Source organism: Salmo salar, chromosome 22 (genome assembly GCF_965601325.2).
Source record: "Salmo salar chromosome 22, fSalSal1, whole genome shotgun sequence".
NCBI classification, from domain to species: domain Eukaryota; kingdom Metazoa; phylum Chordata; class Actinopteri; order Salmoniformes; family Salmonidae; genus Salmo; species Salmo salar.
The window spans coordinates 14872793-14885596 of NC_138312.1; the positions used below are offsets into that span (position 1 = coordinate 14872793).

Consider the following 12804-nt stretch of genomic DNA (forward strand, 5'->3'; position numbering starts at 1 on the left):
TGTATATTTATGGAACAGTTTTTCTGTAGTTATTAAGTACAGATTCCTTCAAGGTGCACAATGATGGCACTGTCACAGTGGAACCTTTTGTAAAATAGTTGGTTCAAGACGGACCGCAATATTGTACGTCCTTGAGGACGCGATTGATAGACGGCAGTTGTTTACACATGAGACGTGAAGATCACGCTGGCAAATTGCTTTGTGTACCGAATGACAACTTGGGGATTAAAACGACTTCAATAGGGCAAATGTAGTATTCAACCGGCAAGTTAATGTGCAGAAAGAAGAATTATGACATACGAAAGCTTCGGAGGGCTCTTTTTCTGATGTCAAGCCACTAGCTGGCTAACGTTAGCTACTTTGAACATTGTTTTCACATTTTCACCCATTGCAAAAATGTCGCGGTAATTTACGTTATAGACATATTTGACAAATATGAGAAACACCAGCCGTTTAAGGCCTATTTTTCTTACTTTTGAACAATGGTTACCTAGATGGAGCTTGCAACACAGATTGTGTTGTTCAAAGCCAGTCAGCGTTCATTCCAACGAGCAGAGCAGGGCAGATAAATTCAAGACTCAAATAGCCACAGGTCCAAGATTTCATGACTTTGTCAAGGGAGCTTCTATCAACAAACAGCAACCTGTTATCACTGATGATTTGATAGACACTGACAAGCATGCCTATCTTCCTGAGGACTCAGAAATTGGGAATTCTAGGACAGGTTTGTGCACTGCACTTTCACATCACGGATAAAAAAAATCGTCTTCCATTAATGACCGTTGAAATAATGCATTTTTTTTACAGTGTGTTTTGAAACCTATGGCTGTCAGATGAATGTCAACGACACAGAAATTGCCTGGTCAATATTGCAGAAGAAGGGATATCAACGCACAAGTGATGTTGCTGAGGTACAGATGACATTCACTTTTTTAGGAGGATTAAAATGTGCATCACCAAATATTTCTATTGACAGAAACCTGTGGTTTAAATATACATGTTATCTCTTTCAGGCTGATGTTGTCCTCCTTGTTACATGCTCCATAAGGTAAAGTTCAAAGTCTTTTTAGGACAGAGGGAGGCATTTTTACTGAAGTTTTGTTCACTGAACTTTCAACATACTCAAGCAAGGTTTTCTCTGCTATGCTTCGCACAGAGAAAAAGCAGAACAAACAATCTGGAACAGACTACGGCAACTCACAGCCATGAAGAAAAGACGCTTAAAGACCCGCGTACCCATGAAAATTGGAGTCTTAGGTGAATGAGTTACAGTCCGACTTGTGACTATGACACATTTGATGTCTCTGTCTAAACCAACACTCTAGGATCAACACAGCATTCATGCTGGCTCTGATCCCCTGTATGTTTGTGGCCCCAGGTTGCATGGCCGAGAGGCTGAAGTCTGAGCTGCTGGAGAGGGAGAAGCTGTTGGATGTTCTGGCTGGTCCAGATGCATACCGGGACCTTCCTCGCCTCCTGTCTGTGGCCCATGGTGGTCAGCAGGCTAGCAACGTGCTGCTGTCTCTAGAGGAGACATATGCTGATGTCATGCCAGTTCACCACTCCCCCCAGGGTCTCAGCGCTTTTGTGTGAGTGTCTCTCTGACTGTCTGTCACATCTTGTACAGCTAGGCAAGTGTTTATTCGTCAGGTTGAATGTACTCTGGTGCATTTTACCATTTACAATCAGATGAGTTACACAGGACCCTAGAATTACATATAGAATCGAATACAGGACATTGGCCTTGATCCTGCGTCCTCAGGTCCCTCTCTGCTTTGTAGGTCCATCATGCGAGGATGTGATAACATGTGCAGCTACTGCATTGTCCCGTTCACTCGAGGTCGAGAGAGGAGTCGACCAGTGTCCTCTATCCTTGAGGAAGTCCATATCCTGTCGGAGCAGGTCAGTGTTTTAAATGTCTTAGGTGTGCTGTTACTGCTCTTGTTTGTGTCTTTCTTAATGGACTGTATGCAGGCTTAAGCTATTCTTAGCATTACTGTGTTTTTGTTCTGTACCAGGGCGTGAAGGAGGTGACGATGTTGGGTCAGAATGTGAACAGCTACAGGGACACATCAGAGGAACAGTTCTGTAGTTCAGAGCCAGGCCAGCTGAGCCGGGGCTTTAGGACGGTGTACCGAGCCCGGCCCGGGGGCCTGCGCTTTGCTGACCTGTTGGACAGAGTGTCCCTCATAGACCCGGACATGAGAATCAGGTTCACCTCCCCTCATCCCAAGGACTTCCCTGATGAGGTACAAATGGAGTCCAAAAGGCAAACTGATGTTAATAGTATTGGAATTATATTGTTATTCTAATAGTTTGTAAGATTGTAAAGAATGCACTTTGTTCTTATTCTGTTCACTGCTACACACATACACTAATCTCAAGCAAAAATGTAAGGTAAACATTTGACCATTGAAGGATATACTTAAGCAATAAGGCACGAGGGGGTGTGGTATATGGCCAATATACCACAGCTAAGGGCTGATCTTACGCAACGACGCAACGCGGAGTGCCTGCATACAGCCCTTAGCCGTGGTATATTGGCCGTATACCACAAACCCCAGAGGTGCCTTATTGCTATCATAAACTGCTTAGCAATGTAATAAGAGCAGTTAAAAAGACATGTTTTGTCATACCCGTGGTATATGGTCTGTCAGCCAATCAGCATTCATGGCTCGAACCACCCAGTTTATAAAGTAGATTGTTCTCAGCATTGAAAAGTTGACGTGGACATTGTGACCCTGGTGTTTGTGTGTAGGTGTTGCAGCTGATCAAAGAGAGGGCGAACATCTGTAAGCAGGTCCACCTCCCGGCTCAGAGTGGCAGCAGCACAGTCCTACAGGCCATGCGGAGGGGGTAATACAGCTTTTACTCTGCTCTCAAATAGAAATGTAACTAGATCCATGGAAACAGATTCAAATATCTTTGTCGTCTTAATTGTGTCCATTTTGGAAATTTCAGCTATAGTAGGGAGGCTTACCTGGAGCTTGTGGATAACATCAAGACAATAATCCCAGGTAGACCACCTCAACTTGTTTATACGTTTCTTTGTGATGAGTAGTTGCTGTGAATTCAGGTAACCGTTGCAGACCGGTTCGGCTATGCACATTGGCTGCATGCCAACGGCATCTTGTGTAATGTGCTTTTCAAAGCACTGACTGTCTTATTGCCATTGGGTCAGTGACGGTTCAATCCTGTGTGTGTGTGTCTCAGGGGTGAGCCTGAGCAGTGACTTCATCTCTGGGTTCTGTGGGGAGACAGAAGAGGACCACCTGCAGACCCTGTCTCTGATCAGGGAGGTGCGCTACAACGTGGGCTTCCTCTTTGCCTACAGTATGCGGAAGGTCCGTTCAACTCAATTGACGTACTGGAAATGATTCCACATGTTCTATCAATACCATTGGTGTAGAGCATGGGTTCGCAACCGTAGTTTTTGTTTTTTCAGAGGCCCATAGTTTGTGTTACGAAATCCAGGCCCCTCTAAACTAGACAATATTTTCAAGTGTAAATGAAATGTCATTTATTGTGTTAATGCCGTATATCCTACGTACACTGTGCTGTGTCCTCTCTCCCAGAAAACCCATGCGTTCCATCGTCTTCAGGACGACGTGCCAGCGGAGGTGAAGCAGCGGCGGCTCGAGGAGCTCATCGGCATGTTCAGAGAGGAGGCCACCAAGGTCAACTCCGCCCTCATCGGCAGTACACAGCTCGTACTAGTGGAGGGAGTGAGTACCATTTTCTTCTGCTCTTGAAATAAAACGCTCTCCTCATATCTTGGACCCAATGCTTGGCCTTTCCACCTGACCTGATGGGGAGAAACTCCTATCCCTACTCATATGGTTACTATTAGCATAATGTACATCTTTAAATACAAATGAATTGAGCCATGAGCCCCTGCTCCCCACACTTCAGACTTACCCTCCATGGGGAGACTAGCAATTTAGACCGGACCGATTCATCTTTACCCGTGGCGTGCAAACGTAGCATTATAGCAGGTCGAGCCAACGAGGATTCAAAATTCACCGGGCGAATCGTGTAAAACCCACTTTAATTCACATATAGGCAATGGTACTTAATTAATGGTACCACATCGTTCCAATATAAGTTGACCTTGTTTTCACGTCCCCTCAGGAGAGTAAGAGATCAGCTCAGGACCTGTGTGGGAGGAACGATGGGAACGTGAAGGTGATCTTCCCTCGGCAGGAAGTGGCTGGTCAGCCCACTGACACAGGCACTGACACTTCCCCCGTCAACCCGGGAGACTATGTCCTGGTCAAGGTACACTTTCATTCTGCCGTAGCTGTTTCATACAACATTTTCTATCACACTTAGTCACAGCAAGACTTCTCTCTTTCAGTTATACTGTATGTATGAAAAGCTTTCCTTTGATGGATGCTTTGCTTTTAAATGCTTAGGTCCTTATTAAGGGCTTAAGTAGTTATTTTCAAGAAATAAGCCATTTTAAAGGTAATCGGGCACCATATTTAGAACTGTGCTGTTCCTGCCCTGTGACTGACTGGCCTGTCTCCCATACAGATAGAATCAGCCAATTCCCAGAGCCTGAGAGGACACGCCCTCAGCCACACCTCTCTGAGTGACTCAGCCACACGTTTACCTGACCACCGCCATGACGGACAACTGGCTTCAGTCGCTAGACACGGTATCTAGTCCTCTATACCCTGAAAGTGAGTGTGGAGTGGACGTCTTCTGTGGCACCACGACGCAGATGTAACATCGACAAAGATTCAATCCAGAGACAACTGACTGAAGAAGACTTGTCAAATGAAATTGAAAAAAAAAAGAAGCTTTATTGTGATTTGTTTAATTATACAAATATATTAATTATAAATTGGACGAAAGTGGAATACTGAAACGATTTAAAGATATTTAAGAATGTGGTGTATTATGTATAATACATTTAGATTTTTAAACGTTAATTGCATGTCTCGTTGGTTTGATTTGATTGTTGATTTGCAGTGAGATTTACATGGCACTTATCCTGTGAACAGAACGTCTGTCCCAATCAGCATGTAGTCCTGGAGAGAGAAAAGCAACAGTAGTTTGTCAAATATGGGACACAAACACACTGTTTATAGTATAGGAGATATTGTAAATGATAGATGTTGGTAGCACTGAGCTCTTAGATCTAATGTACCTTCAGGACCTGCAGCTGAGTGTTGACAAGGCTCATCTTTCCAATAGCGGGAAGGGGAAACCCCTTCTCTAGGCGAGCTATAGGATAAAAACACAGTGGTCAATCAGAGCAGAAACAATTCATGTTTCCTTCCACCAATACAGTGCCTTTTGAGGAGTGTAACTTAGTCAAAAAATACTTTAGATTTCAACACCTCGAGGTTAAATAAAAAAAATGAAGTAACAGGATTGACGACTTCATCATAAATCCCGTTGTGACAGGGATTACAAGTTTGTGTGCCACAGGGAGGGTAATTGAATGCAAGTTTCACAAAAAAAATGAAATTATTATTAATATTTCTAGCCTGTCTGTGGGTAACAGGGTTGATGTGTTATGCTCGACCCACTCAGTTTTCCACCACAAAACACCAGAAAATGGCTGAAAAGAGTAGAACCAGCTCACCTGCTTTTACACTGTGATTTGACTATTAGATGTTCAATGTTTCTTTTAACATTTTTAAAAAGGAATATTTTCACCATATTAAAAACGAGAGTTCAGGGTTGACCTTAAAATGAGGGACAGGATTTTTTTATGACCTTAAAATGAGAGACAGATGTAAATGAATCACTAATCACATTAAATAAATAATATTCAGAAATGACATAGTCAAAGCAACAAAATAACTCGGGTTTTACAATGGTGGTTAAACTTGGAGAAATTTGGAAATTACATGGGTTAATCTTCCTAGAAGTGACAGATTTATTGAATTCTCCGTGTGGTTGATATTAATGGGCACTTTATTTAATATAACAGGCTTTTAAAATTCAATATTGGTGCACAATTTCCACCTAAAATATCAAAAGAGAGTACTCTTCATGGAACGACCCAAATATAAATAATCAAGGAAGGAAAGCACTCACCATTGACCTTTGGTATCACAGCCACTTTCAGAACCATCAGGAAGATGTTGTCAAGAGATCCAACCTGTTTCAGTGTTTTAGATTCAGTGTGTTTATCTATTTAAAAAGGAAGTTATATTCAAGTTACAAGCTCTGAATGTCATTCTTACCTGAAACGGTCCCACATAACTCGTTTCCAGAGTCATCTCAATTCTGTGAAAAGCAGACCGCATTCAATTCCTTTGGACACTTTCTGAAAAATAATTTATTCCCCTTTTTCACCCGTGTAGACAATCATACTCACTTGTTCAGAGTGACAGCCCCGGCCAACTTCACCCCGGTCACGTACAGTCGAGCACTGACACTACCCTCCTGTAGAGAGAACAGAGAGCTTGTAGAGTTATGTATCACTCTGACAGTTTGACCTACGGCATTCTACCTCCTCCTGACTGAGTGACTGACATAGTGACTGACTGACCATGTTGAGGACGAAGAGGGGAGAGAGGGTGGTGTTGGGCTGGATGGCGTAGGCCGTCACGCTGCCACTGGCCTGGACAGTCCCGTTGTTGGGCTCAAAGAAGATGGTGGGCTCTTTCACCGTCTTCACCAGCAGCTTTATCATCATGCCAGGGAAACGCTTGGCTATCTGAGCACAGAAGAATATCTTCACTCTTCTGACCCGAGAAGAACACTCATGCTATCCTTACTTAGATGTTTGAACAAAGGCATGTTTCCGTTTCTAGAGGGACAGTAATGTCATTCTGTACTGTTCTGAATATCGTGAGGTAGAATGAAGACAATGGTGGGTTGTGTTTATCACCTCTGGAATGAAGGCCCCGAACGTTCTGGTGTTCAGCCGAATGGGAGAGCTTGGAGGGATCTGTCAGGAGAAAATAGAGAGGAGGACTCTGGATCACTCTGGATGAGTCTGGAACAAACACGTTTGCAGTTGTGAAGGGATCCTCACCATATCATCGGTGATATAGAGGCTAAGTGCTCCAGCATTGTTGTACACGAAGCCTGCAGAATTGGTGGTGAAGGCTGAGATTCCGATGTAGAGCATGTTGTTGACCTGAGGAGGCAGGGAGAAGGGCATGGGGGAGAAAGGAGGCTCCTGGTGCTTCCCAATGTTGTAGAACTCACCCTGCAGAGAGAGAGAGAGAGAGAGGTTTGACCTTTATGCCTCTTGCTTGTTTACACCTTTCAACAGATACATTTGTAGTCGGAAATCTGGAGTTCTCACCTTCAAGCTGAAATCAATGGAGGCATTTGAAATGGTGGGTGATGTCACCATGGAATATTCAACTTCAGCATACTTGTCCACTTTGGCTAGAACTTCAAGATGGCAGAATAAATAAAAACAATTGTATCAATTTAGTAGCCTATGAATTACACAGTAATGAACTAATCGATTTATTATCATACGTTCTTATGTACAAGTTGTGTTTTACCATTGAGAGTTTTGAGGTGTGGGTTCATGTCAGTAATAGTATCAGCCACTAGGGGACAGATCTGTAACAATGATACAGAGCGATTATTATTGTCAAGAGAACAGAAGAAAAATACCGGTTGTGATTGTTGAAGTGAGTTGAGTCAAAGAGGAAGTGAGATCAGTCATACAGGAAGAGAGTTATTGGTTGAGTTTGTGGTCTGGCATTACACTGTCTCTCACCTGTTTCTGCAGAGCACTGCGCAGGGCCTTGTCAATGTAGTCACTGAAAAGGTTGTACAGCCAGCTGGGAAACAAGAACCAAAGCACAATAAATCCACATTGCAATCATTTTATGACACTGCGGTTTGATTAGGCTTCCTTAGTCGGTAACATGCGTTCTCACAAAGTTTTTAGTGGACTAGTTTTTCGTGCAGCTTTATAGTCTAGTTACCTTGCTCCACCATGGAACTTGATGCTGGCACTGCCCACGTTGGCCACACAGTTGACACTGCTGACCGTTGGCCTGCCAGTCTCATCACTCTTGATTGTAATACTGTCAGTGACGGTGAGTCCATTCACCTCCAGGTCGAAGGAGCCACTGTCTTTTCTAGATTGTTACAGAGAAAATAAGGATTGTGGATCGTGTCCTTTGTTTTATAGACAGACCCAAGGGAAAATTGTGCAGTGTTGTTCAAACCTTGTCCTGGGGATGTACTGGGTGTGTAGCAGTAGAGGCTGCTGAGGGGAGGACGGCTCATAATAATGGCTGGAATGGAGTCAACGGAGTGGTATCGACCATACAGAAACCACGTCTTTGTGTTTGATACCATTCCATGGACTGTTCCAGCCGTTATTATGAGCCGTCCTCCCCTCAGCAGCCTCCACTGGTGTGCAGTCTTTAGTTCCAGCTTGCTTGGCACAATCCAGCTGGTCCCGAGGATGCACTTACATGAAACTGAGGTATCGGATCTTCCAGTTCCCATGCAGGCTGATGACGGCATTAGTAATGCTTAGGCTGATTCCAGTATCTGGCACCAGTGCCAGAGCAGAGTTCGGCAGTCCCAGATTCACTATCGTTATTCTGGAGGATAAAATCGAGTATTGTAAACACTGTAGCATTTGTAAGCACAGTTGACTATATCAACAACAATTTACATGAGATATACAGATCAATGCAATATATTGGATTTACTCTCTTACCCTGTCAAACTGTACTTGACCTTGCCAATGGGAGCAACTCGCTCTGTCCCAGAGAGGTCTGGGACCTTCATGGTCTTGAGTTTCTGCTGCAGAGATGCCATCCCAATCTTTTTGCCTGTGAACAAGACAGGATAGCAGGGGATTGGGACAGAATGATCACAATACACAAACACACTCATTTAGCTCTATTGCCCTTGCCTTACACCTACCATATTCAATGCCGTTCTCTGTGAGTTTGACCTTGACTCCAGGGTTGGTGGCCATTGCTAAGGGGACGAGAGCCAACAGAGCCAGCCAACAGCATGAAGACATCTTGACTGCAGTCACCTTTATGGGGGACAAACCAACAATAATATATCTGTTCTACAATGCAGGTGAATTGTTGGTCATAATAGAAATGGCACCATTCTTCAGACATTTGGGCTTCCCCTTTCAAGGGAGGGATGTGGCGGGGGTTGGTTTTGAGCTGACATGGAATTGTTTTAATATGCTCATATCATGGATAATTTAGCTATTCAGTCAATCCGGAACATTTCAAGAACTTTGAGAGTTTCTTCAAGTGCAGTCGCAAAAACCATCAAGCGCTATGATGAAACTGCCTCTCATGAAGGAAGACCCAGAGTTACTTCTGCTGCAGGAGATAAGTTCATTAGAGTTACCAGCCTCAAAAGTTCAAATAAATGCTTCACAGTGTTCAAGTAACAGACACATCTCAACATCAACTGTTCAGAGGAGACTGCGTGAATCAGGCCTTCATGGTCGAATTGCTGCAAAGAAACCATTACTAAAGGACACCAATAAGAAGAAGAGACTTGCTTGGGCCAACAAACACGAGCAATGGACATTAGACTGGTTGAAATCAATCCTTTTGAGTCCAAATTGGAGATTTTTGGTTCTAACCGCCGTGTCTTTGTGAGATGCAGAGTTGGTGAACGGATGATCTCGGCATGTGTAGTTCCCACTGTGAAGCATGGAAGAGGAGGAGGTGTGATGGTGTGGGGGTGCTTTGCTGGTGACAATGTCAGTGATTTATTTAGAATTCAAGGCACGCTTAACTAGCATGGCTACCGCAGCGATACGCCATCCCATCTGGTTTGTGCTTAGTGGGACTATCATTTGTTTTTCAACAGGACAATGACCCAACACATCTCCAGGCTGTGTAAGGGTTATTTTACCAAGAAGGAGAGTGATGGAGTGCTGCATCAGATGACCTGGCCTCCACAATCACCCGACCTCAATCCAATTGAGATTGTTTGGGATGAGTTGGACCGCAGAGTGATGGAAAAGCAGCCAAAAGTGCTCAGCATATGTGGGAACTCCTTCAAGACTGTTGGAAAAGCATTCCAGGTGAAGCTGGTTGAGAGAATGCCAAGAGTGTGCAAAGCTGTCATCAAGGCAAAGGGTGGCTACTTTGAAGAATCTAAAATATATTTTGATTTGTTTTACACTTTTTTGGGTGCTACATGATTCCAGCGGGAGCTGTTGTCGGGAGCTTCATGACATGGGTTTCCATGGCCGGTTGCACGCAGCTTCCCTGACACCATCAACTCTTGGGGAAACAAAGTCCCATATTTCATATCCTATTAAAGAGGAGTTACACAATCATGAAGCTTGCCAGTCAGAAAGGCAAAAAAGGAAACTGAACTGCTATTATTATCTGATCATCATAATTTTAACAGACCAACAGATGCTCATGCTTAGTACCCCAGTGATCATCACTTTGGAAATGATAACCTCTTTCTGTTGACTGGCAACTGATTCTGAATGACAGACAATCAGATAATGTAATCAGCCACGACAGTGGCCTTACAGGTCCTGATTGGAGCCCTGGGGGATGGGGAAGATACCCAAATGATACAATCCAGACTTGATTCACTTTAGGGCTCTGAAAGAGCTGAGTGTTTCTGTCAGAGCTGCAGATAAAGCCACATGATCCGTGAGGAGTTAGCGTGAGCTGGGCCTATATTGAATTATGCTTTGCCTGAAATTAACAGAGGCAAGGCGAAAAAAAGTAGACAGATTTGGCTTGCTAAATCACAGACATGTGACTAGTGCATTTTAAGGAACTCGGTGTAGAGAGTTGGCTGTTTGTTGAAGGCCCTCCCCACTGGAATTAGTTTTAGGTGGCTTTTCGAATTGAGAATGTTGAAGAAATTCTCAAACCACATATAGACAGTTCCTCAACTACCCAGAGAAAAAGAGAGCACTTTTGGAAAAGCTACTTGGAAAATATAGTTTACCAAGCTACCAATTACTTTATTTTTCTCTGTACTGGCCCCCCGTGGGAATCAAACCCACAACCCTGGCGTTGCAAACACCATGCTCTACCAACTGAGCTACAGGGAAGGCCAATCATCCCCGTATGATGCATTTTGCATCATATGATGCTGCGTTTTGCAGAATGTATCATATGGGGAGGATTTGTGTTTTTTTTAAGTTACCTATCTTGAAAACTTGATTGCTGCCAAGCAAAACAGTTTGGGACTATGTCAACAATGGACTAACGAAACAAATATGAACAGATCGTTTTAGGGTGGAATTGTCCTTTAAGCTACGCTAAAGCTACCCATAAGAAAAAGATAGTTTTCTTAACTGAAGTTACTTTGAAAAAGTAGTTCCCTCCAAACTGCTTTGTGGAGAATAACAATGTTTCATGTGACAATTAAGCAGGTCTGATGCCAAAAAAGAAAGGACATTATTGCCTACTTCACATATATTTTATTTTTGCAAAAACATATTGTGTAGTTTCAGTAGTTAGCTAGAGTACAGCGCTACATGGCAAAAAAGGAATTAATTACTGATGAAAACACTACCTACATTTGAAGCTACTGCAAAATGTTGTTTAATTACTTGTAGTTCACTACTCCCCAACACTGTTTTTGACAGACTGTATAATTTACCACACTGTATGTGACCCACCATCTAGCCTACTTACTCAGTGGTGATTGAGGAGTGACCGCTTTCATAAAATAACACCACGGCACTCTACAATACATTTGCCATAAATACCTGCAAAACACACCAACATGGGTTCTCTCATAACCTGACACTTCTTAAACGCGAGATCACTTTTAAACTGAGAGAAACAGTCTATATGGTATACAGTACCGTTCATAACATATATGAGTTACATTGTATTAGATAAAGCATAATTAGTCATGCACAACTCTGTAGTTACCTTATGCACTAGTAAGAAAGTGGTGTAGAACTTCTGTTGTTGTTGCACCCTGGCTGGCGGCAGGGCAAAGTGAAAGGGGAAGAGAGTCACATGGCCTTTAATTCACTTCTCTGAACCAGGAAGAGTTACTGAGACTACCCATTCTGTGGATAATGGAGAGGATGGAGCGAATTTTGTGCAAAGCAGGACAATCCAGTGAATGTTAGCTGTTCCCTTAGTCATGTTAACAGACTAATTCATACCATTCAGAGAGGGATTTGTTCAGGATATACAGTAAAGAAAGAGTAAACAATGGAATATTTATGAGTACCAATGAAACTTGGTAACATAGTTTGATGCAAAACCAACTAATAATTGAGATTGTAAAGCAATTAAACCATTAAGTGTAGGTGCTCTTAATCACACATGATTGCTTTAGCCTAATAGATAATAGAATACATTATTTTTAAATATTTACATTTACATTTTACATTTTAGTCATTTAGCAGATGCTCTTATCCAGAGCGACTTACAAATTGGTGCATTCACCTTATAATATCCAGTGGAACAACCACTTTACAATAGTGCATCTAAATCTTTTAAGGGGGGGTTAGAAGGATTACTTTATCCTATCCCAGGTATTCCTCGAAGAGGTGGGGTTTCAGGTGTCTCCGGAAGGTGGTGATTGACTCCGCTGTCCTGGCGTCGTGAGGGAGCTTGTTCCACCATTGGGGTGCCAGAGCAGCGAACAGTTTTGACTGGGCTGAGCGGGAACTGTGCTTCCTCAGAGGTAGGGAGGCGAGCAGGCCAGAGGTGGATGAACGGAGTGCCCTCGTTTGGGTGTAGGGCCTGATCAGAGCCTGAAGGTATGGAGGTGCCGTTCCCCTCACAGCTCCGTAGGCAAGCACCATGGTCTTGTAGCGGATGCGAGCTTCGACTGGAAGCCAGTGGAGAGAGCGGAGGAGCGGGGTGACGTGAGAGA

The 12804-nt window shown here is 43.4% G+C and overlaps 2 protein-coding genes across 3 annotated transcripts; one reads left to right on the forward strand and one right to left on the reverse strand.

Annotated features, from left to right (window-relative positions):
- Positions 1-114: 114 nt before the first annotated feature.
- cdk5rap1 (CDK5 regulatory subunit associated protein 1) lies at positions 115-4937 on the forward strand. 2 transcript variants are annotated; one of them, XM_014166198.3, is made up of 13 exons: positions 115-724; positions 808-911; positions 1014-1048; positions 1157-1257; positions 1379-1589; positions 1782-1902; positions 2019-2249; positions 2759-2856; positions 2962-3017; positions 3214-3344; positions 3576-3725; positions 4132-4278; positions 4537-4937. In XM_014166198.3, the coding sequence occupies exons 1-13, from the start codon at positions 436-438 to the stop codon at positions 4666-4668; spliced, it is 1806 nt and encodes a 601-aa protein (XP_014021673.1). In that variant the 5' UTR covers positions 115-435; the 3' UTR covers positions 4669-4937. The 2 variants fall into 2 exon arrangements, with proteins under 2 accessions (XP_014021673.1, NP_001134025.1); NM_001140553.1 differs by having other exon boundaries at positions 171-724; positions 3214-3725.
- Positions 4784-11950, reverse strand: LOC106582838 (bactericidal permeability-increasing protein). The gene is made up of 16 exons (XM_014166340.3): positions 11844-11950; positions 8875-8992; positions 8666-8780; positions 8415-8546; positions 7917-8072; positions 7706-7769; positions 7485-7545; positions 7277-7368; positions 7001-7177; positions 6854-6913; positions 6512-6679; positions 6338-6405; positions 6204-6246; positions 6055-6118; positions 5156-5232; positions 4784-5036 (listed from the first exon to the last, which is right to left on the reverse strand). The coding sequence occupies exons 2-16, from the start codon at positions 8975-8977 to the stop codon at positions 4995-4997; spliced, it is 1422 nt and encodes a 473-aa protein (XP_014021815.1). The 5' UTR covers positions 8978-8992; positions 11844-11950; the 3' UTR covers positions 4784-4994.
- Positions 11951-12804: the final 854 nt, after the last annotated feature.